This window comes from Pyxicephalus adspersus, chromosome 11 (assembly GCF_032062135.1).
Source record: "Pyxicephalus adspersus chromosome 11, UCB_Pads_2.0, whole genome shotgun sequence".
In the NCBI taxonomy this organism is placed as follows: Eukaryota; Metazoa; Chordata; class Amphibia; order Anura; family Pyxicephalidae; genus Pyxicephalus; species Pyxicephalus adspersus.
Window position 1 is genome coordinate 18372754 of NC_092868.1, and position 26503 is coordinate 18399256.

Below are 26503 nucleotides of genomic sequence, written 5' to 3' on the forward strand. Positions count from 1 at the left end.
GACAGAGTGTGGAGGTGGTGGCAGCATGAGTAGGCCACAGAGTGGCAGAATGACAGAGTGTGGAGGTGGCGATAGCATCAGGAGGCCACAGAGTGGCACAATGACATAGTGTGGAGGTGGCCACAGAGTGGCAGAATGACAGAGTGTGGAGGTGGCGACATCAGGAGGCCACAGAGTGGCACAATGACAGAGTCTGGAGTTGGCGACAGCATCAGGAGGCTACAGAGTGGCACAATGACGGAGTGTGGAGGTGGCAGTAGCATAAATAGGCCACAGAGTGGCACAATGACATAGTGTGGAGGTGGCGACAGCATGGGTAGGCCACAGAGTGGCAGAATGAAAGAGTGTGGAGGTGGCAGCAGCATGAGTAGGCAACAGAGTGGCACAATGACAGAGTCTTGAGGTGGAGGCAGCATGAGTAGGCCACAAAGTGGCAGAATAACAGAGTGTGGAGGTGGCGACAGCATCAGGAGGCCACAGAGTGGCAGAATGAAAGAGTGTGGAGGTGGCAGCAGCATGAGTAGGCAACAGAGTGGAACAATGACAGAGTCTGGAGGTGGAGGCAGCATGAGTAGGCCACAAAGTGGCACAATGACAGAGTCTGGAGTTGGCGACAGCATCAGGAAGCTACAGAGTGGCACAACAACAGAGTCTAGAGGTGGCAGCAGCAGCAGCATCAGGCGGAGACCACAGAGCGGCACAATGACAGAGTCTCGAGTTGGCGACAGCATCAGGAGGCTACAGAGTGGCATAATGACCGAGTGTGGAGGTGGCAGCAGCATCAGGAGGCCACAGAGTGGCACAATGACATAGTGTGCAGGTGGCAGCAGCATCAGGAGGCCACAGAGTGGCACATGGACAGAGTGTGGAGGTGGTGGCAGCATGAGTAGGCCACAGAGTGGCAGAATGACAGAGTGTGGAGGTGGCGATAGCATCAGGAGGCCACAGAGTGGCACAATGACAGAGTGTGGAGGTGGCCACAGAGTGGTAGAATGACAGAGTGTGGAGGTGGCGACAACATCAGGAGGCCACAGAGTGGCACAATGACATAGTGTGGAGGTGACGGCATTATCAGGAGGCCACAGAGTGGCACAATGACAAATTTTGGAGGTGGGGGCAGCAGCAGCATCATGCGGAGACCACTGAGTGGCACAATGACATAGTGTGGAGGTGGCCACAGAGTGGCAGAATGACATAGTGTGGAGGTGGCGGCAGCATCAGGAGGCCACAGATTGGCACAATGACAGATTGTGGAGGTGGTGGCAGCAGCAACATCAAAGGGAGACCACAGAGTGGCATATTGACAGATCATGGAGGTGGCAGCAGAATCAGAAAGCCACAGAGTGGCACAATGACATAGTGTGGAGGTGGCAGCAGCATCAGGAGGCCACAGAGTGGCACAATGACATAGTGTGCAGGTGGCGGCAGCATCAGGAGGCCACAGAGTGGCACATGGACAGAGTGTGGAGGTGGTGGCAGCATGAGTAGGCCACAGAGTGGCAAAATGACAGAGTGTGGAGGTGGCGATAGCATCAGGAGGCCACAGAGTGGCACAATGACATAGTGTGGAGGTGGCAGCAGAATCAGAAAGCCACAGAGTGGCACAATGACATAGCGTGAAGGTGGCGGCAGCAGCAGCATCAGACAGAGGCCACAGAGTGGCATATTGACAGATCATGGAGGTGGCAGCAGAATCAGAAAGCCACAGAATGGCACAATGACAGTGTGTGGACGTGGCAGCCGCATGAGGAAGCCACAAAGTGGCACAATGACCGAGTGTGGAGGTGGCAGCAGCATGAGGAAGCCACAAAGTGCACAATGACAGAGTGTGGAGTTGGCGACAGCATCAGGAGGTTACAGAGTTGCACAATGACAGAGTCTAGAGGTGGCGACAGCAGCAGCATCAGGCAGAGACCGCTGAGTGGCACAATGACAGAGTCCAGAGGTGGTGGCAGCAGCAGCATCAGGCGGAGACCACAGAGTGGCACAATGACAGACAGAGTCTGGAGTTGGCGACAGCATCAGGAGGCTACAGAGTGGCACAAAGTCAGAGTCTGGAGTTGGCAGCAGCAGCTGCATCAGGAGGATACCACAGAATGGCAAGGTGACATAGTGTGGAGATGGCAGCAGAAGCATCAGGAGACCACTAAGTGACTCGGTGACAGAGTGGGTCGGTGGGTGGCAATACCAGTACCCGCTGACGAAGGTGGGTGAAAGAAGGAGCACTTGGCATCTGATGTGTGGCATCAGGTGGGTGGCAGCATCAGAGTAGTAGCTGAGGCAGGTAGCCTGAAGAAACCGGTCTCTTTTGTCAAGGTTTGGGTGAGGTGGCATTGATCATCTAATCAGATGCATCAGGCATTGGTGGGTGGAAATCCTGGCAGATCCACGTCTTATTCATCTTGACAAAAGTCAGTCTTGTGGTAACTATGGCCCCCGCCGCACTAAACACCCGCTCTGATGCCACACTACTGGCCTGGCAGGACAGCTTTTCCAGGGCAGCTGCCAATTGCGGCCACAAATCTAGTTTGGCTGCCCAGTAATCCAGCAGATCTTCAATGACGGCTGACAGGGTGCACTACAAGTATGCCACCACCTGCTGGTTCAGGTTCTGCTCTATGTCTAGCTGCTGGTGAGTAGTTTCTTCACTACGCGGATGAAGAAAGCTGCTCATCAGCGACTCTAGACTCCTGCTGATGGAGCTGGTACTGCTCCTGCCAGCACACCCCTCCCCAGTGGAATGTGAGTGCAGAGGGTCCTCTGGTGAGACCTGCAAGAGGATGGACGTTGGCGCAGGATAATGGCGCAGCGGTCAACTGCATAGGATGTCTCTGTAGTAATTCAGTTTGTCCTCCCTCTCAGCGGGTGTAAAAAAGGTCCCCATTTTGGACCGGTAGCGAGGGTCCAACAAGGTGGAGAGCCAGAAGTCATCCCTCTGCCGAATGGTGACAATTCGGCTGTCACTAAGCAAGCAAGTGAGCATGCAGCGGGCCATTTGTGCAAGTGACTCGGAGGGACTCCCTGCCTCCATCTCCACTGCATACTGCCACTGTGTGTCTGGGTCCTCTGCCTCGTCTTCCTCTTGCTCCTCTGGCTGCTCCTGCTCCTCTTCTCCTGTCCCCTGAGTAGAAAAACCACCCATTTCCCTATACATTGCCTGTGCTCCAATGTCCTCCTCCTCCAGTTCAGCCCCCACAGGGCTCATGTGGCTTTGAGATCTAGGCGCCATGTCTCCAGTCCCCTGACCAGCCAGATTTACCAAGAATTAATTCCAGGACATGAAGCAGTGGAATGACGTTGTTCATCCTGTAGTCCTGGCGACTGACAAATAACATGGCCTCCTCAAAGGGCTTGAGCAAACGGCAGATGTCACGCATGAACTGCCACTGGCTGGCATCAAAGTTACACATGGGAGTACTTCTATCCGCTTGGATCATCAAGAAATCCTTGATGGCCTTTCTCTGTTCGTATAGTCCGTCCAACATATGGAGGGTGGAATTCCAACGGGTGAAAACGTTGCATATCAGCCTATGTTGGGGGATGCCGTTCTGCCGCTGCAGCTCAAGGAGGGTGTGCTTTGCAGTGTACAAGCGGCCATTTTTATGATGTCTTGCAGATGGATGGAAGACTTCAGGAACCGCTTGACAACCAGATTGAACATGTGTGCCATGCAGAGCGCATGGCTCAGCCTTCCTTGACGCAGCGCCGACACCATGTTCTTCCCGTTGTCGGTCACCATGGTTCTGATTTTGAGTTGTCACGGAGAAAGCCAGGATTCGATTTCTTGATGAATCACACAGAGCAGTTCCTAACCCTGCATGACTCCATTTGCCCAGGCAAACCAGGTGCAGAACATCATGACACCGCCAAGCCCTGCACATGTGGTATGCTGGAGGGGCACTGTGAAGTGTCCCTGCAGTGGAGGCTGAGAACACGGTGGAGGATGAAGAGGCAGAGGCGGACGTTGTTGCAGGAGCAGCGGCATGAGAACGTGGAGGCGGAAGCGGTGTCACCTGGCCAACTTGCTGGTGTGGCTGTGCAGGAACCACATTCACCCAGTGGGCCATAAAGGACATGTATTTTCCCTGACCGTAGTTACAGCTCCACATGTCTGCGCTGCTGTGCACTTTGTCAGACACCGACAGGCTCAAGGACGTTCTGTTCTACATATTTGTGCAGGGCTCGTACTGCCTTTTTCGCAAAGAAATGACGGCTTGGGACTCTCCACTAGTGTTGTTGTTCGAAATCGGGTCGTCCTTATGTTCGACCCGAATATGGCTGTTCGAATTCGGGTCGACCCGACCCGAATTTTGCTGCATTCGACAAACCCGAATTCGGATTTCCCAGAATGCACTGAAACAACTGGGAAGGGTGGGCAACTCCCCCATGCCCTCCAATTACAGCAGGGATGCCCCCTCCATCTTTTTTGTGGCAGACAGCCGATTGGCTGTCTGTCACTGCATGCCATACAGGCAGCCATTGGCCTATATAAGGCAAAGGCGTGCCTGCATTTCCCACTCCTGACAGAGATTTTGCTGATAGCAACACAACCTCCCTGTGCTGCTTGGCTTGCTTTCTTTGTCAAGTGAAAAAAAGTGCTTTACTTTGTTAGACTGTGTCACACTCACACTATTAGTCAGATAGATTGTTGGATTGTACTGTATTTGTGCAGTCCTGAAATCTACAATCTCGTTGATCCATTCATGTCTCCGATAGCTACAGCTTCGACACTGTCCATATGGGTGATGGCCTCAACCTCTAATGCCATCCTTGCTCCTTCTCAGGGCCCAACTCCTCCTTTTCATGCTGTAATTGATGCCGCCTGCACAGTTCCCAACTCTGGATGCCAGTTACCAAAGCGGTAGTGATAAAGCTGGAGCTGAATAAGAACCATTAAACTGTACAAATATTACATAGTCTGTTGCAATACAATTGTTTATTTCATGTATACTAGCAACAGTTGTATGCAATATGTTATTGTTATCTTGAAGTCCATCTTTAAATGCAATACTGAAGTAGAATATAGAGCTAATAATGTATTTACCTTCTTCATATAGAATATGATGAAGTATTTGACTGTGTTTAAAAGAGGAAGCAGAGGACAGAAGAAGGTTCCAATCCAACAGACAGTTTGTTCATAGGTGATGTCCAGCACAGACTGGAGCACCATGAATTCTTGCTGACCCCAAAGCTGAATGGGTTTACAGGAACAGTGGTCCACCATGATTCTACAAAATAATAAAAAAGTTAGCATCTACTTAACCCTGGTGTAAAGATTATAATATACAAAGCAATAGTCTATAACATATGTGCAGATCCCATAACTTTACTGGAAATAACAAGCTATAGCAGGTCTGGACATTCTTTCTTGAAATACACAAGTTCAGGACCTTCCACCAGCAATCTTCTGACAAATTGTACAGAGTCAATTATGTGAACAATTTTTTCTCTTTTTATAAAAGAAAGCAAATGACCAACAATAGGTCTACTAAAAAACTTTCTTAGAAATTATTTATGTGCAGTAAGTTTGCCTATTACTGACTTATTAGCTAAACAAACAAAAAGTTCTACGGTTGATTATTCTACCACCAGCTTCATCATTTACTCTAATATGTTTAATGATTTCACAATACATTGTCATTATTACCTTTAAAATATATGATCTTACTGAGAAATAGGTTTACGTATGTGAATCCCAACAAGTCCACTGATTGCTTAAAACTTAATATATAATAAAAATATTCACAATTAGTTTAATTAAGATTCACAGGAAAACTGTGTGTCCCACAAGTGTCTCTTAGTTTCTAGCCTATTCCCAAGTGTTTTAAACTACAATACTTTGTTCATGGGTTTTGCAATTACCTGAAAGCTGAATGGCTAGCTAAACTTTATACTTTGTCCATTAATTATACTTTAAATTTCATAAAGTGTTTACACTTATGCTACTTACTGTATTTACTAAATGCTATATAATACTTTATTTTAAAAATAAATTATTTTAATTTTATAGGGGGAAGAATACAAAGTATAATTTGAGACCAAAAGGTTCTCAGCTTCTAACACATCTAAGTTAACAGTTCTGCTACAACAGAATGTGGCTAAAAAGATGATAGTAGAAAACTCTTAAGTAACTCTTAAGTAGAATAACTTTTGGCCAGAGAGAGAGAGCAAGTCTTAGACAACATGGCACCCCAGCTTGCCCCTGTAGTCAATATTAGCATTAGTGTCTTCTATCCATAAGAAACACATATCAGTAAAAAATGCAGAAAAAGTTATGTTCACTACATGTGACTAGTATATTGGATTGCCAAATTAGAAACTGATGTCAATTAATTGTCTTGTTTATTAGAATATGGGTTGTTAAAAAGCTAAAATATATCACTTTAAATTGACTAGGAGAGGGTTAAAACTACTGTCCATATTCTTTCTTGTTTTTGCCATCTGCATCAGATTGGATAGATTTTATTTCATTGCCTGTACTGTAGACTAAGCAGGAAGTATTAGGACATATGCAGGCAATCCACTTAGCTGTCATGGAAACAATTGTCCCCCATTGAAAGGTTCTCCCTCTATTCCTGTTTTTGGGCAACTAAATATTTGGATTCACCTTATTTACAGTGAACTTGGTGATCAGAACAAAGCAGACTTAAATAGCAGGCAATAAACTGCTGATATAAGCTCTAACCCCTCATCACTTACACATTAAAATCTAAAAAATAAAATTTAGGCCTTAAGACTTCTGGAGACTGGGATATTGTTTTGAGACTAAGAAGCAAATTTTGTGTAGAGGACTGCTGGTTCACAAGAAGCTTAAACTAGCTGGTGGTTTCACTTGTTGTTGACCCTGTTGGGAGATCTATTTTTTTCCAGTTCATTTAGGAGGGTAACTAACCTGTTTTCACACCTACATGCCTGCAATTCAGCACAGGGCTTTTTCCTCTACCAGGTGGCTATTTACAATTCTAGGGAGTGGTGGCGCAGCAGTTAATGGATAGCACTCCTAATAGTATTGGGGATAGTATTGTTTGTGCCCTTAAGTCAGTGTTTCTCAACCAGGATTCCTTAAGAGCAGGGGTCAGCAAAGTTTTATGGCAACTAGGCCATTTATGGACTGGGTGGGAGCACACTAGGCCATACCCGCCATAATGGCTCCACCCACCACCAGGGAACGCCCCCTGAAGTGAAATCCCTCTCCTTCGTATGCATTGCGGAGGAGAGGGATTTACCTTCAGGGAACTTTCCCTATATACCCCGGCAGCGGAAGTATCAACACCTGCCGCGGTAAATAGGGGAGCAACTGCAAGGGGGAGCACCAGAGCTCCGGCAGTTCCTAACGACCCCTGGCCAATCCGCCGGTAACCTGCAGCTCCGGAGCCGCTGGAGAGGTCCTTTAGAGGTTGCTGGGGGGGGGTCCCTGACAACATTTAAGAAAAGTCATATCTATTGTTTCCTTTTGGGGTTGATTTATTAAAGAATTTAGGCTTTTAAGTAACCTGTACCGAGGTGAATTATTGCCTTGCAAATGGAAGCGTACACATCTTTGTAAATGTTGTGAAAATATACTTTGCAATCATGTGCAAGGAAATTGGGGAAATTGTAAAAGCTACATCTCATATACAAAGCTAAGTGAAATATCCCTTACAATATAATACAATAATTCACATCAACAGCATATATTCCTTTAGGGAATCAATCCCATTGAATCACTCATTTTACAGAGAGGCAGTTGCATTTTAGCAGTCACAAAGCTATCACAAAAATCTATAATTCTGACAGCTGGAATGGAATAGTGCTGCAGGGAAGGGTAACTAGAAGTAAAGAATGCATCCTAAAATGCTTTTAGGATGTATTTTTTATATTTCACATGCTTAAATAGTTAAAGGGACAAAACAAATTACAGCTCCACACCAACAAACACATTTAAGGTATTACATAAACAGTATTTTTAAAAACAATTATATTAGTGCATGAATAATCTCAATGCTGTCCCAATTTCATTTTGACATGTAGCACAGGATTTGCTTGCCATTCACAAACTACTGGTATTAGGAGTGAGTATGCAAGACAGAAATAAGTAACAAGTAAATGAGAAAAGTAAAAAAATGAGGTATTATTTAATTAGATGCATGGTAGGAAGTGAAAAGACTTTGAAAACATACCAATCATCTCATGTAATTTCTTTAATGCTCAAATAAATTGTTTTATTAAATAATTGATGTTGAATGAAAATTGATTACAATGGTGCTTTATAAGTCCAGAAGGGTTCAATAAATAAAAAAGTTATATGTAGACAAAGCGTATAACTGCCACATTTGCTGGACAGCTTAGTTTGTTAACTTAGGAAATAATGGTTCTTCTGGGAGGATTCAACAGATAATAGTTATGTTACAAGGGGACTCATATGAATGTAGGTGACAAACTGTAGCATATATGTAATCTGATTTTGCTTATGATTGCACATTGTTACATATTAGGTCAGGTTAAAAAAAAAATAAGTTCATCAAGATCAACCACTAGATAAATAATATATCCCAGATATAAAACCCTATGGACATAGTTGTTCCAGAGGAAGGCAAAAAAAAAAACCTTGGTACAATTTGCTTCAACAGGGGAAAAAATTCCTTTCTGATTCCATGAGGCAATCAAATGTTTCCTGGGTCAGCAGTCTCTGCAAACTTTTCTTTAAAGCCTTAAAAACCCAGTTATATTCAGTGCTTCTATAAAAAAATGCAGCTTTTTCTTAAAGCAATCTATAGTAGCTGCTGAAACTTCTTCCTGAGGGAGCCTATTCCACATTTTCAAAGACCTTACAGTGAAGAATCCCTTCCTTATCCGGAGCTTAAACTTCTTCCCTCCAGACTCCAGATGTAAAGAGTGCCTCTTGTTCTTTGTAATGATCTCACATGAATAATTGGGAAGAGAGTTCACTATATGGACCATTTATATATTTACACAGGATGATCAGATGTCTTTTCTCAAGGGAGAATAGATTCAGTTCTGCTAATCTCTCCTCATATCTGAGTTCCTCCATTCCTTTTATTAGTTTAGTTGCCCTTCTTTGCACTCTCTCCAATTCCTTAATGTCCTTTTTGTGAACTGGTGCCCAAAACTGGACTGCATATTCCGGATGAGGTTTTACCAATGCTTTGTATAGGGGGAGGATTATGTCTCGATCTCTGTGGTCCATTCCTCTTTAAATACAAGAAAATACTTTGCTAGCTTTAAATACTGCAGCTTGGCATTGCATGCTGTTATTAAGTCTATGATCTACCAGAACCCCCAGATCCTTTTGCATTCCTGACTCCCCCAAATGTATTACCCCTATACAATATGAAGCATGCATGTTGTTAGTCCCCAAGTGCCTAATTTTACATTTATATATATTAAATTTAATTTGCCACTTGGCTGCTCAATCAAACAGTACATCCATTATCAGGGCCCAAAGCACTTTTATTTAAACAACAGGAAAGGTCACGTGCCCAAATCTCAAGTGCCAAAATTATAAGCGCAATGGGAATTAAATCCAGGTAATTCCATCATCATCATCATCATCATAGTCATCCTCTACTAACATCATTGATGAATTCACCTTCTTCATCTGCCTGCAACTAATGTCCGTTTATCTCTCCTTCTACAGGTTTGTCTCCCATTCTGCCAAATCTCAGCCCTGTGTATGCAATTGTTTTCCCCTGCAACCCTCATCTGATTGTATATGGTGCGTCTCCCATTCTGATAAATCTCAGCCCTGTGTATGCAATTGTTTTCAACTGTAACCCTCATCTGAGTGTATATGGTATGTCTCCCATTCTGCCAAATCTCAGCCCTGTGTATGCAATTGTTTTCCCCTGCAACCCTCATCTGATTGTATATGGTATGTCTCCCATTATAGATGAATTTATTGCACCAACTTTAATCTCCTCATAGATTTATCTGTTCACTATCCCTTAGTTCCAGCTGAGTGCTCATTGCTGTTTATTGCCTTGCCAACCCCTCCCCTCCCAAGGTTCAACTGATATCCCAAATGCCTTATACTTTGATCAGTCCATCCATAATCAGGGCCCAAAGCACTTCTATTTAAACAACAGGCAAGGTTACGTTGGGACCCTGGTCACGTGCCCAAGCCTCAAGTGCCAAAATTATAAGTGCAATGGGAATTAATCCTGGGAATTAACACAGGATTTGGAACAGATTTGGACATACTATTTAACTCTGCCACTTCCAACTTCTGCCTTTGGACTGATTTATCTATCTGGACTCCAACACTCTGCTGCTGCCATTCTGAACTGTTATTTCATCAAACCATCTCTGACTGAATCATCATATCCCACTCCTGGAACTCAGCAAGTTTAGAAGCCTCACTTCAACACATATTACTGGACTGCTTCTCTTGGACTTCAGTTTGCCACATTGTTTAATGTTCGCATATGGTTCCCAATTATCTGTAAAAATGTATTATTCACCCTGCTTTCTCTTTGTTGGAACTACTCCCTGTCCTCCCTAGTCTGAGAACCATTTGTCGCTCCGATCTTTCACTCTCCTTATTTCTCTGTCTGTGCTCCTGCACCTTTTTTCTCTACTGATACTTTCTGGTGACATCTCACCCAACCCTGGTCCTCCACGCAGCCTCCCCCTTCCATACAGTCTCAGCAAGATATTCCATTCTACTAAACTCATCCCCATTCACCCTACTCATAAGTCCTTACCCCCTCTCTCTGGCAGTCTATGGAATGCCCGATCTGTTGGCAACAAATTAACCTCCATACACAATTTTCTTCTTTCTAAATCTCTGAACTTTCTGGCTCTGACTGAAACTTGGCTTTCCTCCTCTGACTCTGCCTCTGCTGCTGCTCTCTCCTATGGAGGCCTGCACTTTACACATACCCCTATACCTGGCAACAAAGTAGGGGGTGGTGTGGGTCTCCTTTACCTTCTCAACTAGCTGTACATACAGAGTCCTTCCTAACCCACCCTCTCTAATTTTCACCTCATTTGAAGTCCACTCTGTCTGTCTCTTTAGCCTCTTACCCCTCATTGTTGCTGTTGTCTACCGCCCCCCCTGGCCCAGTATCACAATTTTTGGATAACTTAGCATCCTGGCTCCCACACATTCTTTCCCATGATCTGCCCACCCTCACCCTTGGTGACTTTAATGTTGCAATGGATGAGCCCAACCTTCCCTCCTCAGCCAAACTGCTCTCCATTACCTCCTCATTTGGAATCACACAGAACATCAATGGCCCCAGAGACATAGCCGGACACACTTTAGACCTGGTATTTTCTAAACTCAGCAACCTCACCCTTCTTGACAAGTCACCATTTCCCCTTTCTAGTCATAACCTTATCACCTTCAACCTTTCGAACTCTTGCCCTCCCTTGCCACATCCCAGACCTGGTCAATGGCAGAGAGATATCCGTAACCTTGACCACAACCTTTTCTCAAACTGCCTTGCGTCCTTAACCCCCTCCCTCTCCAAAATCACCTCCCCAGATGAAGCTGCCACATTAAACCACTCTCTTTCCTTGGCTTTGGATAATGTTGCTAATGCCACCTTCCGCTACCACCGCCCTGCCAACCTCCGACCCTGGCACAACAGTTGCACCAAACAGCTACAAAAGACTGTTCGTGCAGCTGAGCACAAGTGGAGGAAATCTGGTCTCAGCGATGACTTCATGAACTACAAAGCCAAGCTACAAAGCATTAACACAGAGCTCACTGTCACCAAGCAAAATTATTTCTCCGCAGTCATTTCCTCTCAAGCTTCCAATCCAACCTCTTCTATACAATTGACTTCCTCCTAAACCCCACACCTGCTCCCCCCACAACATCATTCTCTACCTAAGTAATTGCCACCTACTTTAGAGATAAAATAGACAAAATCAGACATGATGTGTCTCTGCCCACCGAGCCACTCCAACCATACCCTCCCTTTCCACCTGTAGATCATCATTAGCCTTCCTCAGCCCTATTACTGTGGATGAAGTCTTATCTCTTCTCTCATCATCTCCGTCTACTACCTGCCCACTTGACCTAATTCCATCTGATCTGCTCTGTACCCATTCCTCCACCCTGGCCTCTGCTCTAACCGAACTATTCAACCTCTCCCTTTCTACTGGTAAATACCCCTCAGCTTTTAAACATGCCATAATTCTCCCTATCCTAAAGAAACCCTCACTGGACCCCTCCCTACCCTCTAACTACTGTCCTATCTCCCTTCTCCAAAATGTCTCCAAACTTTTTGAAGGCCTTGTCTACAAAAGACGCACCGATTACCTGAGCACCAACTCTCTCCTTGACCCCCTCCAGTCTGGTTTTAGAGCTGCACATTCCACTGAAACAACCCTTACTAAAGTGGCCAATGACCTCATCAGAGCTAAGTCTCAAGGCAACTTTTACCTGCTCCTTCTCCTTGATCTTTCCTCTGCTTTTGACACTGTTGATCATCCCCTTCTAATATAAATTATGCACTCCATTGGTATCAGTGACACTGCTCTCTCTTGGTTTGCTTCCTATCTGTCTCCTTTCAAGTTTCTTTCAATGGTAAGTCCTCCTCACCCACTCTCCTCCCTGTTGGTGTTCCCCAAGGGTCAGTCCTTGGACTTGTTCTCTTTTCCCTGTACACCTCCTCTCTCGGTAGTCTCATATCCTCCTTTGGCTTACAGTACCACCTGTATGCTGATGACACTCAAATCTATCTGTCCACCCCTGACCCTAGTCCTGGACTCTCCCTTAGTCCTGGATAAGGTCTAATGCTGACTGTCAGCCATCTCATCATGGATGTCTGACCGATTTTTGAAACTCAACCTGGATAAAACAGAACTCATCTCCATCCCCCCCTAAAATTCCGCATCTCCCCCTGACATATACCTAACTGTTAACATCACTGTTATTCGGCCCTCGCTCAGGCACGTTGTCTTGGAGTCACCTTTGACTCTGCTCTCCCATTTACCCCCCATATTCAGAACATTTTCAGATCCTTTCACTTTCACCTACACAACATCTCCAAAATCCACCCCTACCTGTCCCCCGAGACCACCAAACCCCTTGTACATGCTCTTATCATCTCTCCTCTGGACTACTGTAACATCCTCCTCTCTGGTATTCCACTAACCTGACTCTCTCCTCTACAATCTTTTATGAATGCTGCAGCCAGACTCTCCATCCTTCCCACCACTCCTCTTCCGCTGCATCTCTTTGCAGATCTCTACACTGGCTTCCATTTCACCTTAGAATCAATTTCAAGCTCCTGTGCTTTGCCTTCAAATCCCTACACAGTTATTGTCCCACTTACATTTCTGACCTGGTAAACAAGTACTCCCCCATCCGCTCCTCCAATAACCTACTAATGACTTCCTCACTCATAACCTCATCACACGCAAGGATACAGGACTTCTCTAGAGCTGCCCCAACTCTCTGGAATGGTCTTCCTCGACCTATTCAGCTTGCTCCTACTTTCTGCTCATTTAAATGAGCACTCAAAACCCATTTTTTCAAACTTGCCTACCCATCTTCTTCTGTCTTTTGATACCATAACTACTACCACTACATATCCCCCTCCTATTGTGTGTAAATTCCCCCACCTACTAGATTGTAAGCTCTTTGGGGCGGGGTCCTTTACTCCTGTATCACTGTCAGTATTAGTCTGTCATTTGCAACCCATATTTAATGTACAGCGCTGCGTAATATGTTGGCGCTATACAAATCCTAGAGCAGAACAGTGCTGTATGTACAGCACATGTTCATGCATCGTGCAGTCATTAGTCATTAGAAAGGATTGTGAAAAATCCTTTCCAATGACAATGATTGCACGTGTTTACATAGCCCTACTTCCTCATAAGAGAGTAAATATGTTTGACAACTTTCTTGAAGCCATGCTGACTATCACTTATAATAATATTTTTTTAGCAGAAACTCCTATATGTGGTTCTTTATCAAACTCTCTAGGACTTTTCAACTATGGACGTTAAACTAACTGGTCTGTAGTTACCTGGTAATGACTTTGCTCCCTTTTTGAAGACAGGAACCACATTGGCCCTACGCCAATCCATTGGTACCATGCCAGTGAATAAACAGACTCTAAAAATTAGAAATAATGGCCTTGAAATAACTGAGCTCAGCTCTTTGAGGACAGATGGATGTTATCTATCAGGTCCTGGTGCTTTGTCAACCTTAATTTTGCCCAACTGTTTCTCAATCATATCAATTTTGAGCCGTTGTCATTTAGGTGCAATTGCTATTGCTATTTAGAATTTGGACTTGAGCTTTGCCATTTTCCTTTGTGTACACAGAGCTAAAAAAGTGTTTAGTAAATCTGCCTTTTTTATCCCCATTTACCTACAGAGACATCCTTTAGAAGGGCCTACATGCTGAGCTCTGATCATTTTGCTATTAATATACTTTAAAACGTTTTGGGGTTTGCCTTACTTTCCTTTGTAATCTGTCTTTCATTTTGACGTTTTGCACATTTTATCTCCTTTTTTTACATTTTTTGTTATATTCTTTATAGTTTTCAAAAGATGAAGGTGAACCTTCATTTTTATATGTTTGGGATGCTCTTTTCTTGTTCTTTATGGCTTTTTTAACATCAGCTGTTCATTTTAGCCTCTTAAACATATTACCCATGGAAATATATTCTCCATGTGCTTGTGTAGTACAGACTTGAAACATTCCCATTCTGTTCTGTTTTCTTTGAGGACAAAATTGTCTCCCAGTCCAAGTCACAGAGAGCCACCCTTTATAATGGAAAATTTGCTTCCTTAAATTTAAATGTTTTTATCTTTCCTGTTTTTGCTTCCTGTTTACAGCTTACATTAAAAAAAAAATCATATTATGTTCACTAATAACCAAGACCTTTAAACAATTTTAATTCCATTTACATTTATCTAGGATAGAATTATACTTACTTTCAAGGGAAATCCACTAACATTATGGTTACTAAGACTAAGTTACTAAGATTAAGAGTTTATACATCTCCTGTCCAACACGGGTCTCCCAGCACTGCAACAGATGAATTTGCATTGGGTTAATTGTAGTATACTTCTAGAATAATCTACACTTCACTACACCAAGATGCTGAGCATGTATGTAACCTGATATTGGGTAAGTTTTTGAAAGTGAAAGCTATCAGGATGCATATTAGCATATTCAAGTAGTTTGAAGAAAATATTGAAGAGATGCAAATCTTTCAATTTACAGATTATAGGGATTCGTAATTTACATTTATGATTTTACAGAATAACAGGTTTATTTATGTGAATCCCAACAGCAGCACCATACACTGCAACTATTGATTCATACATAAACAGGGGTTAAGTTTCTGCTTTATACTCGCATGTCCCTGTTCCATTGTGGGGCATTACCATCCACTTCTTCCCTGGGCAGGTGTGCTGGAATTCATTCAGTCATTGCAGCCATTTTTGATTGTCCTCCAGACTGGGCAGGCAGGTAATAGAGATTGTTGCAGAAGGAGCTTAACCTGCCTCTTTCTGCAATAATGTTCTGCCTGATCCAACCATTTTAAAAGTGGAACTTTATTTTCACTATATATTTAAATATTGGTTTGAGCACAACATTATCAGCAGCAACCAATGACATGTTTAAATCTATGTTATTTACTTTAAAAGTTATTTTCTCTGGTAGTAAAAGTATGGTGCTCCATTGGAGTTAATTTAGCAGCTACTACCTAAGCTTTGGTCTGTTCCCATTTTTTTCCATTAAATAAAGAATATGTTCACATGGTCACATCACAGGGGCCATTAGAACATACAGTGGACCATATTAGCTATTTTTTCTGTTTGGCTACTTCATTCACACCTATGTTCTCATTCACACATGTGCTTGTGATAGAATGGCAGGTAACTACGCATTCAATTGATTGTGAAGCCATTGTCTATGAATAGGAGAGCACCCAAAAACACACTGTTTCCTGACCCACATAAATCTGGGTCCTCAGGACTAAACACTAGGTATATGAATGATGTTAATACTTTCACAGCTCACATTACAACCACTGATCTTCATTATTTACTGCCCCCACTGAGTTCATTCTACAGTGTCATAATGGCATTACTCCTTCTGAAAAAAGGCTAGAGGCGTCAAACTTTTAAGCTTCTTATGCTTAGTCTTTTCCACTGGTGGCATGGTTGCATTTTCTAACTATTGCAGCTCTGCCATCCATGGCCTCTAACTAAGGTGTTGAAGTATTTTTTCAGGCTGCAGTAGCAAGGCCTACCCAGTGTTATCAACCCACAGGCAGCATTGAGTTTGTTAGTTCAAGCTCAGATATCTTTAACTTCAAAAGAGTAGACCCAGATGAGAAGTTGGTGTCCAAAATAGACCTGTGGCCAAAATTTGCAGAGCATGCAACATGTACACAAATTCACACATTGTTAAAGTAATCAAGTATAGATATACAAATGTTTTTGAATTTTTTTGGGGAGGGGTGGCGTGACATATACAACAGTAAATGTGGAAGGATATTCCTTATTTACACACTGCTACTGTAATTAGGTATACATGTACAGATGTATATTTTTTGGGGGGCTAAAACAAATAATGGCCACTGAATGTACTTTTTATGAACACATCACATATACAAAATACAAAGATCAACTTCCCTGTTCACAAAGGTACACACTGTTGCTGGAATTGGAAGTATAGATGTACAGTTGTGCTTTCATTGCTTCAAACTGTGATTTTATTTGTGATCAAAGCTCTACTTGAGCCAGTACTGTGAGTCAGTATGACATGCAGATGACAGGCGTCGCTATTAGAATCACTGCACTCTTCACTTATTTGGGCAGTCACGGGGCCCAAACTGACCAAATGACTCAAGTATGAACTCAGCCTTACAGGTCCATGTTAGCGTCAAGAAGAAGTGCACTCTTTTTACACCCTCGTCAGCTGATTCCACATAGATGTCTACAGAACCTGTTCTATTAACCGCTTATACAAGTAGAGCCCCCACGACAGAGTGGAGAGTGTGTCAGCAGTAAGTTTGTGTTGACATCACTGTTTATTTTGCCCTTCCTCTGATCCTTTAGAACAATAACCCACAAAAAACGGATCCTATCTGTGGAGCATATGCCTTCACTTGGTCAGCATTTGCTGAATAATCCATCAGTATTGCTAATGCCAAAAAAAATAGGAGTGGATCCAAAACGGAGATGACACGTGAATGGAATATTTGCATGTCTTCTGTGTTTTGTACCAACTCCTGCTTTTGGCTACCAAATCAAAAGCCAATTCTGATGGGAGCATACAGGCTTTACAGCTGCTACACAGACAGGATCCGTTGTGCGTCTCTTTTTTCCTTCCTTCTGACAGATCAGAAGAGGGGTCAAAATAATAGTGATGTCATCCAGGCCAAAAAGGCAAAATAGTGGCCCAGTCATGAAGTGGGGAGGGTGGGAGAACAGCTTGAGAAGTCCACAGAGAGGCACAATTACATAGTGGTGAGGTGGAAGCAGCATTAGGGGACCACAGCGTGGGCCAATGACAGAGTCTGGAGGTGGCGGCAGCATTAGGAGGCCACAAAATGGCACAATGACAGTGTGGAGTTGGTGACAGCATCAGGAGGCCACAGAGTGGCACAATGGCAGAGTCTGGAGGTGGAGGCAGCAGCAGCATCAGGAGGATACCACAGAGTGGCAAGGTGACATAGTGTGGAGATGGCAGCAGCAGCATGAGGAGACCACAGAGTGGCAAGGTGACATAGTGTGGAGATGGCAGCAGAAGCATCAGAAGACCACAAAGTGACCCGGTAACAGAGTGGGGTGGTGGGTGGCAATACCCTCTGACGAAGCTGGGTGAAAGAAGGAGCACTTGGCATCTGATGTGTGGCATCAGGCGGGTGGCAGCATCAGAGTAGTAGCTGAGGCAGGTAGCCAGAAGAAACCGGTCTCTTTTATCAAGGTTTGGGTGAGGCGGCATAGATCATCCAATCAGATGCATCAGGCATTGGTGGGTGGAAATCCTGGCAGATCCACGCCTGCTCATCTTGACAAAGATCAGTCTCTCCACATTTTGGGTGGACAGGTGAGTTATTCGTGGGGTAACTATTGCCCCCGCCGCACTAAACACCCGCTCTGATGCCACACTACTGGCCGGGCAGGACAGATTTTCCAAGGCGTGTCTGGGTCCTCTGCCTCATCTTCCTCGTCTCCCTCTTGCTCCTCTGGCTGCTCCTGCTCCTCTTCTCCTGAGTAGAAAAACCACCCATTTCCCTATAAATTGCCTGTGCTCCAATGTCCTCCTCCTCCTCCAGTTCAGCCCCCACAGGGCTCATGTGACCGTGAGATCTAGGCGCCACGTCTCCAGTTCCCTGACCAGCCAGATTTACCAGCATCTGTTCCAGGACATGAAGCAGTGGAATGACGTTGTTCATCCCGTAGTCCTGGCGACTGACAAATAACGTGGCCTCCTCGAAGGGCCTGAGCAAACGGCAGGTGTCACGCATGAGCTGCCACTGGCTGACATTGAAGTTACACATGGGAGTACTCCTATCCGCTTGAATCTTCAAGAAATCCTTGATGGCCTTTCTCTGTTCGTATAGTCAGTCCAACATATGGAAGGTGGAATTCCAACGGGTGGAAACGTTGCATATCAGCCTATGTTGGGGGATGCCGTTCTGCCGCTGCAGCTCAAGGAGGGTGTGCTTTGCAGTGTATGAGTGGCTGAAGTGCATGCAATGTTTCCTGGCCATTTTTATGTTGTCTTGCAGATGGGTGGAAGACTTCAGGAACTGCTTGACAACCAGATTGAACATGTGTGTCATGCAGGGCGCATGGCTCAGCCTTCCTTGACGCAGCGCCGACAGCATGTTCTTCCCGTTGTCGGTCACCATGGTTCTGATTTTGAGTTGTCGCGGAGAAAGACAGAATTCGATTTCTTGATAAATCACACAGAGCAGTTCCTCCCCTGTGTGACTCTGTTCATCCAGGCAAACCAGGTGCCGAACAGCGTGACACCGCCATGCCCTGCACATGTGGTATGCTGGAGGGGCACTGTGAATTGTCCCTGCAGAGGAGGCAGAGGCGGACGTTGTCGCAGGACCAGCGGCGTGAGAACGTGGAGGCGGAAGCGGTGTCACCTGGCCAATTTGCTGGTGTGGCTGTGCAGGAACCACATTCACCCAGTGGGCCATAAAGGACATGTATTGTCCCTGACTGTAGTTACAGCTCCACACATCGGCGCTGCCGTGCACTTTGGCAGACACCAACTGGCTCAAGGACCTTCTGTTCTACATATTTGTGCAAGGCTGGTACAGCCTTTTTCGCAAAGAAATAACGGCTTGGAAGTCTCCACCTCGGCTTGGTGCACGAGTTTTTGCATACTGTTGTCTCTTGGCAATCGCTTCAGTGATCGATTGCTGACAGAATGACTGACGAGGAGTAGGAGAAGCAGGAGCATCTGGACCAGCAGAAGATGGAAATGAAGATGGAAACTTATAAATTGAGCGCCTGCAGACCTCTCTTCCTGCACTCAGAACGCTGTAAAATGTCTTAATCCAAGATGGCTGAGGCTATTTCTAGGGCTGTGACATCACAGGGCTGGCTGGATCCTGATTGGCTGCATGCATGGCAATATGGGTCATCCCGCCTTCCCAGAGTTCCTTGCCCCATGTCCTAACACGTGTAGCCGCCATTTTAGGAAAAATTGATTTGTTGTCACGAATTGCGGGGAAATCCGGATTCGTTGCAAATCAAATTTTTCCTGAAATTCAGGTCGAATTCTACTTCGTCAGCTTTGATTCCCTCATCTCTAATAATTTCTATTAACTTACTACCCCAAGTATTTTATTATTGGTACTGAGAATATTCCTCACCCAGATCAAAGAAGCTTTTTACGTGAAATAGGCAATCCATCAATAAATCATTCTAAATAAATCCATTTAAAAATCTAAAAAGGCACTGCTCCTACATGCACAAACCATTGGGAACACTGCACATTCTATTCCAAAACTGTAAGAAAAATTATCATATTTGTGTTATTCCTTTACAGAAAGTAAAGAAAAGAGAATATTAGGCTGTTCAAAAATATCAGTGTCTGCATTCCTTACAAACTCACTCATTCACTGTATAAACTGAAAAATGTTTCATGATTTTGCTTTCCTTTGAATGACTCAACTAATATTTAGTTGTATACCCACTGTTTCTGAGAACTGCAGCACATCTGTGTTGCATGGATTCCAGCAACTTTTGTGAAACTGTGAATAGGTATTTCAGCCCAGGATGATTGGACTACAATTCACAATTCTTCTGCATTTCCTGGTTTTTACTCAGAAAGAACATTATTGATGTCACCCCAAAAGTTTTATATTGAGTTAAAGTCTGGGGATTGAGCTGGACACTCCAAAACCTCAATCTTGATGGTCGGAAACCAAGAAGTTGCTTGTTTAATAGTGTGTTTGTGGTTGTTGTCTTGTTGAAACACAACACAACATGAAACATCACCTCTTTAAGTATTTTGATGTATGAAAACACCACTCATTCAAACTCACAGCATTACAATAATATTATTATTAAACAGGATTTATATAGCGCCAACATATTACACAGCACTGTACATTAAATAAGCCTAACACCATAGTATGAGAGACATCCCCATATTATAATGCTTGTACCACCATGTTTCACTGTCTCTACAATATACTGTGGGTTTGGAGGTTGCCTGAAAAACTGTCTGCCGCCCCTAGACCCAACGAAACAATCTTGCTTTCATCAGTCCACAAAATGTTGCTTTATTTCTCTTTAGGCAAGTCAAAATGTTTTTTGGCTAACTGTAACCTCTTTAGCACATGTCTTTTTTTGAACATTGGAACTTTGCGGGGACTTCTTACCTATAGCTTGGCTTCACATAGGCTTGTTCTAATTGTAACAATACATCACAGGTAACTTTAGAGCTTTTTTGTTCTTCCTGGAGGTGAGTCTATCCCATTTTAGCTATTTTTCTATCCATTCAAATGGTAGTTTTTCATTTTTTTCAGGTTTTGGTTGACATTTTAAAGCATAGGAGATCATTTTATCTGAGCAGCCTATTATTTTCTGCACTCATTTGTTTTCCCCTCTTCTATTAAGTTTTTTTTTTATAATTTTATTTTTTATTCAGTGAACAGTCATACATACTGGTATTAAACATTAAAACATACAAATCACCAACTGTGTTATCATCTTCCGGATCGCAAACAGATTATGAACAAACAAGCAGAATGACTGAGCACAGGCAATTTTCAAAGTATTAACAAAAATAACCAAAGAAAGAAATAGAGAAATAGAAAGCAAAATGGAGGAAGAGGAGGAGGTAGAGGAGGGGGAGGAGCACGGCATTGGAAGCCAGATAAAAAAAAGGCCAGATTTAACACAGTAGGGAACACATAGCAATAATTCAATGTTATCCTCTGCATTCAAAACAGATCGTCGGCATTATCAGCCGCACTGTATACTGAAAGGTACGCTTGAGTAGTGGTATATTGTATCCAATAGAACCAAGTATTTCGGAATTTATCCGATCTACCGTCCTGGCTGGTAATAAGGTCTTCCATTGCCATAATGTCATTCACTCTTCTAAACCATTGTAACAAGGTTTCCACAGGGCCGGAATACAGGCCTCAGCAGCATTTAAAAGATGTTTGAGTAAAGAAGCATGGTATTTCTTTTTAGACCAATCATTCAAATGTAAAAGGGCTAGCTACGTATATCTACTTCTGTCAATTCTTCAATAACCGCCACCACCCCTGACCAGAAAGACTGCAACTTAGAGCACTCCCAGAATATATGAAACAGGCTGCCAGCAGCTGCTTCACAACGCCAGCATCTATCATCTACTCCCGGATACATTTTGGCTAACATAGTCAGCACTCTGTACCACCGCGTGAGCAATTTATAGTTCAGTTCCTGGAAAGAGTTGCTGAGAGCGGCTTTATGACCCGTGTACAGGAGACGATCCTGCTGTTCTGGGGAGAATGTGGTGTCAAGGTCACTTTCCCATTTACGCAAAAATGGTAAAGTTGAGGTCGAGGGGGCAGTATCCGTCAATAGCATCTGGTAGGCACTAGAGAGGGTCCCCCTAATGGTGCCTTGGGCCACACACACCCCCTCCACCTGTGATAGGGGGCGCACAAACCTGGATGGCGGCTGGAGAGAGTGAAGAAAATGACACAGCTGTAAGCTGCGCCATGGTCCCAGCTCTGAAAGTTCATGAGCAGTTGTCAAATCCGAGACAGGTGCCCACTCCATGCCCCTCAAAAAATGAGATGCTCTGAAAATTCCCCGCTCCCTCCATGAGCGAAACCTAGAATCTGATGCGCCCAGGGGAAACCCCGGGTGTCCCAGAATAGGAGACAATGGCGAAGGGTAAGTACACACACCAGAGACCCTGAAATAATTCTGCACAACAGGGTCGTTCCTATCAGCGGCAGCTTGAGAATGGGAGAGAGTGTGTCTGGAGGGGACCACATGGCCCCTGCTAACGGTAGATTGGCAATGGCTCCCTCAAGCGTTACCCATGGCTTAAGGCCTCCGTTTCTGCACCAGTCTATTAACCGTCCCACATGCGTAGCCTGGTGGTACAATAGGGGATCAGGAAAGGCAATACCTCTACGTACTTTAGGCAACCTTAAAACCCGGTGCCCGATATGAGGGCTGTCACCCCCCCAGACAAAGCGGAGAAACTCCTGCCTAAACCTGCATAGTACCTGTTGTGGGATATAAACCAGGAGGGTTTGAAGCAAATATAGCAATCTCGGCATAATATTCATTTTCAGAATGTTGCATCTACCGAACCAGGAGAATGCATGTTGCTTCCACCGCTGCAGGTCCTGTCTCATCCTGTTTAGTAGAGGCAGAAAGTTCAACCACCGAGGACAAATCCCTAGGAATCCTGGTGCCCAAATATCCGAGCCGAATAGCCGAGATATCTGATTTGGCCACTTAAAAGGAAAGGACGGTGTCAGGGAGTAATGGTAATGTAATGGATAACGCCTCTGACTTCTGCAAATTGATTTTATACTTAGATAACACTGAATATCTATCAACCTCATGCAATAAATTAGGCAAAAAGACCCTAGGAGAGGAAACAAAAAAAAGGAGATCATCGGCATAGGCCGCCACTTTATACACCTGATCATGTACTTCAATCCCATGAATACTTGGGTTCGCTCTAACTTGCCTCAGAAAAGGTTCCAGGACCACTATAAACAAGAAAGGAGACAGGGCGCACCCCTGTCGCATGCCATTGGTAATAGAGAAAGGTCTGGACAGTAACCCATTCACTTTCACCTGTGCCGTAAGGGTAGAATAAAGAGATCCAATCCAGGTCACCAAGGCAGAGGGTAGGCCAATATGGGCCAGGGTACATTTCAAAAATTCCCAGTCAACACGGTCAAAGGCTTTTTCAGCATCCGCTGCTAGTAGTAGTGCCTTAAATTTACGAGAATGAATATAATTAATTAAATTCAGCGTTCTAACCGTATTGTCTCTAGCCTCACGTCCTGGTAGAAAACCTCTCTGATCTGAGTGTACAATGGATTGGATTAGGGGCGTCAGGCGTTTTGCCAGAATGCTGCTAAATAGCTTAATGTCACAGTTCAATAGTGAGATTGGCCTATAACTAGCACATGAGTTAGGGTCCTTATCAGGTTTCAGAATTAAAGAAATGTGTGCTGCCAATGTGTCCCTGGGTAGAGTCAAACCCTCTGTCAAGGCATTAAATACCGATAGATAGTATGGGAAAAGTATCGAGAGGAATTTTTTATAATATGGCAGAGTTAGGCCATCCGGGCCCGGTGCCTTCCCAGTGGGCGCTCTAGCAAGCGCCGAGGCTAATTCCTCTGCCGTGAGGGAAGTCCCGAGGAACCCAGATATGCCTTAATCAGCTCAACCCTCGTGGGACCCGCTGCAAGAACTGTATCTCTGTCTAAATTGTATAACTTATCAAAAAAGGACCTGAAGGTCTCCGCAATATCTGAGGAGGTGTGCACCCGCCCGCCCGACGGGGAATCCACACTGGAAATAAAAGTTTTGGCCCTCTTTTCCCGAAGTGCCTGGGCGAGAGCCTTGCCACATTTGTTGGAGTATTCATAGTAGTAACCCCTGCATTTGGTTAACATAAATTTAGTCTTGTAACGCAGAATTTCTCTAATACGCTCTCTAACTCCCACAATCTGTTGTTCAACTTCCACCGTGTGCTGCTGTTTATGAGTGGTCTCTAAATCATGTAATTCTGTCAGAAGCCGATTCAGATTCGCTTCCCTTTCCTTTTTGCACCTATGACCCGCCTGAATAAGCAAGCCTCGTATGTAACATTTGTGCGCTTCCCACAGAGAAAGTGGATAATCCACAAAGGTAGCATTAATTAAGAAATAGGACCTGAGCTCAGTCTCCTTTTTATCATGTATCTCCGGTGCATCCAACAAGGAGTCATTTAGTCTCCAGGAGAAAGATTTTGGCTCAGTAGGCGAAGCCCGCACGGTCAAGGCAATCGGGGCATGATCCGAAATAGAAATCCCACCCACGTCTGCAGATATCACTGTCGCTATTGAGGAGTGTTTGATGAGAAAGAGGTCAATTCTGGAATAGGTTTTGTGCATATGAGAATAGAAGGTGAAGTTTTTCTCAGTGGGGTCTACGATATGCCATATATCTACTAGTTGATGCATGTGTAGGAGGCGTTTGATCTTCCTTGGGGCTGCTTCAGACATAGCTGAAGCACCCCTGGTTACATCCACCAAAGGATTGGGGGCAAAATTAAAGTCACCACCCACTATCAGTGTGCCTTCACTAAAATCTTCAATAACTTTGAGAAGAGACTCCAAAATAATACCTGGCCATTGTTGGGAAAGTAAACATTAACAAAGGTATAAATATGTGACTCAATTGACCCCTTAATCATAACATACGTGCCCTCAGGATCAGTGTAACAGGCTAGGAGCGACCAACGAACTGATTTATGTAACAGGATACATACTCCCTTGGTTTTGGACTCAGCGGAGGTACTATGGTATGACTTATCAAAGTAGCGATCAGTCATTTTCTGTACATGCCCATATTTAAAGTGGGTTTCTTGTAAGAACGCCACTTGACACTTACATCTGTACAGTTCCCGGAGAACTATGGAATGTTTAGGTGGGGTATTCAGTCCTCTCATCCATGCCATGGATGGGAGGAGAGGAGGGGATTGGGTTAGACACAAAAATAAAAAAAAAGGGAAAAGAAAAGCAAAGACAAAAAATAAAACCAATAAAAAACTAGATATTAAATCTTATTGGCTCCAAAATTATAAAAATTCCCCTTCCAAGAAGGAGGAGCCGACCTAAGTGGGGAGGAGGTACACCACAGCGACGAGCACGTGCTCGCCAGTGGCTATAACAACCACTGAGCACCAAAAACCCGCCAATACCCAACCCATATAAGCATTAATCAACTCTATACCCGCATAGTAACAATATCAGCTAGTAGGCACACCCAAGTAAAGTTGCAGCGGCCTATTTTCTAAACGGTGAGTGCATATAATGGCTCATTTCCAGGCTACCACTAAGACATGGATCCAGATCTCCCAGGAGCCCCCCACCTATACACATTGAATGGCCCCGTAAATACCCGTCCCCACCAAAGTGCCTGAGCCGGTAATAACCACATACACATGTATGTACAGCTAGCAGTAAAGCTCAGGTAGCAAATAGTATACAGCAGCAAGAATATACCCTCCAGTGCAAAATTAGCATTCAAACATAGAACAATGGCGACCTAAATAAGGCCCGCCATAATAACTATATCGCCCATATCACCAGCAGAACAATAAGCTCACATATATTGTCCCAATATTTAAGTTTCGTTAGGGCCAACTTGTGGGCGGAACAGCGGGCCCGTATGGCCGGTCTGCCGCCTGCCCGGGGTGTTCCGCGGTTTTGTGATCCTTGAGGAGGTAGAAAGGATCTCAACAGGCATGGCCAGCCAGTCCGGGAGATCAATTGGCGGCAGCTGCAGAAATTCAAACAAAGCTGGTAGTTAAGAGTGTCTATGCAATGCAAAGACAGAGTCACCTTTAGTGATCACCAAGTGAAATGGATAGCCCCATCCGTAGGAATCTTGTGCAGTACGGATAACATCCAGTAGGGGTCACAGGACCCGACGCATTCTCAACGTGCTGCTGGAGAGATCTGGTAACAATTGTATGGGTGCCCCATCAAAGTCCATAGGACCATTCCGCCACGCTTGGCGCATTATTTCTTCTTTAATATTATAAAAGTGTACACGGTATAATACATCTCTAGGCAGGGGTCTACTAACATCCCACGGCCCATTCACCCGCTGTAATCTATCCAATTCAAGGGCAGCAGTTGGCGGACTATTTAAGAAGCGGTTAGGAATAGCAGTAACAGTTGACCTTAGATCTGTGTTGGCAGTAGCTTCAGGAATGCCCCTAATTCTTATGTTGTTTCTGCGATTTCTATTCTCATTATCTTCAGTGCGCAAATATAAAGAAGTAAGAAGAGACTTTATAGTGGCC

General features: G+C 44.3%; 1 protein-coding gene across 1 annotated transcript in view; it reads right to left on the reverse strand.

Annotated features, from left to right (window-relative positions):
* TMC4 (transmembrane channel like 4) overlaps positions 1 to 26503 on the reverse strand; it is a 135422-nt gene that overhangs the window by 19357 nt on the left and 89562 nt on the right. The window contains 3 exon segments of the mRNA XM_072426840.1: positions 5045 to 5228; positions 14902 to 14947; positions 14950 to 14995. Coding sequence (XP_072282941.1) covers positions 5045 to 5228; positions 14902 to 14947; positions 14950 to 14995 — 276 coding nt within the window.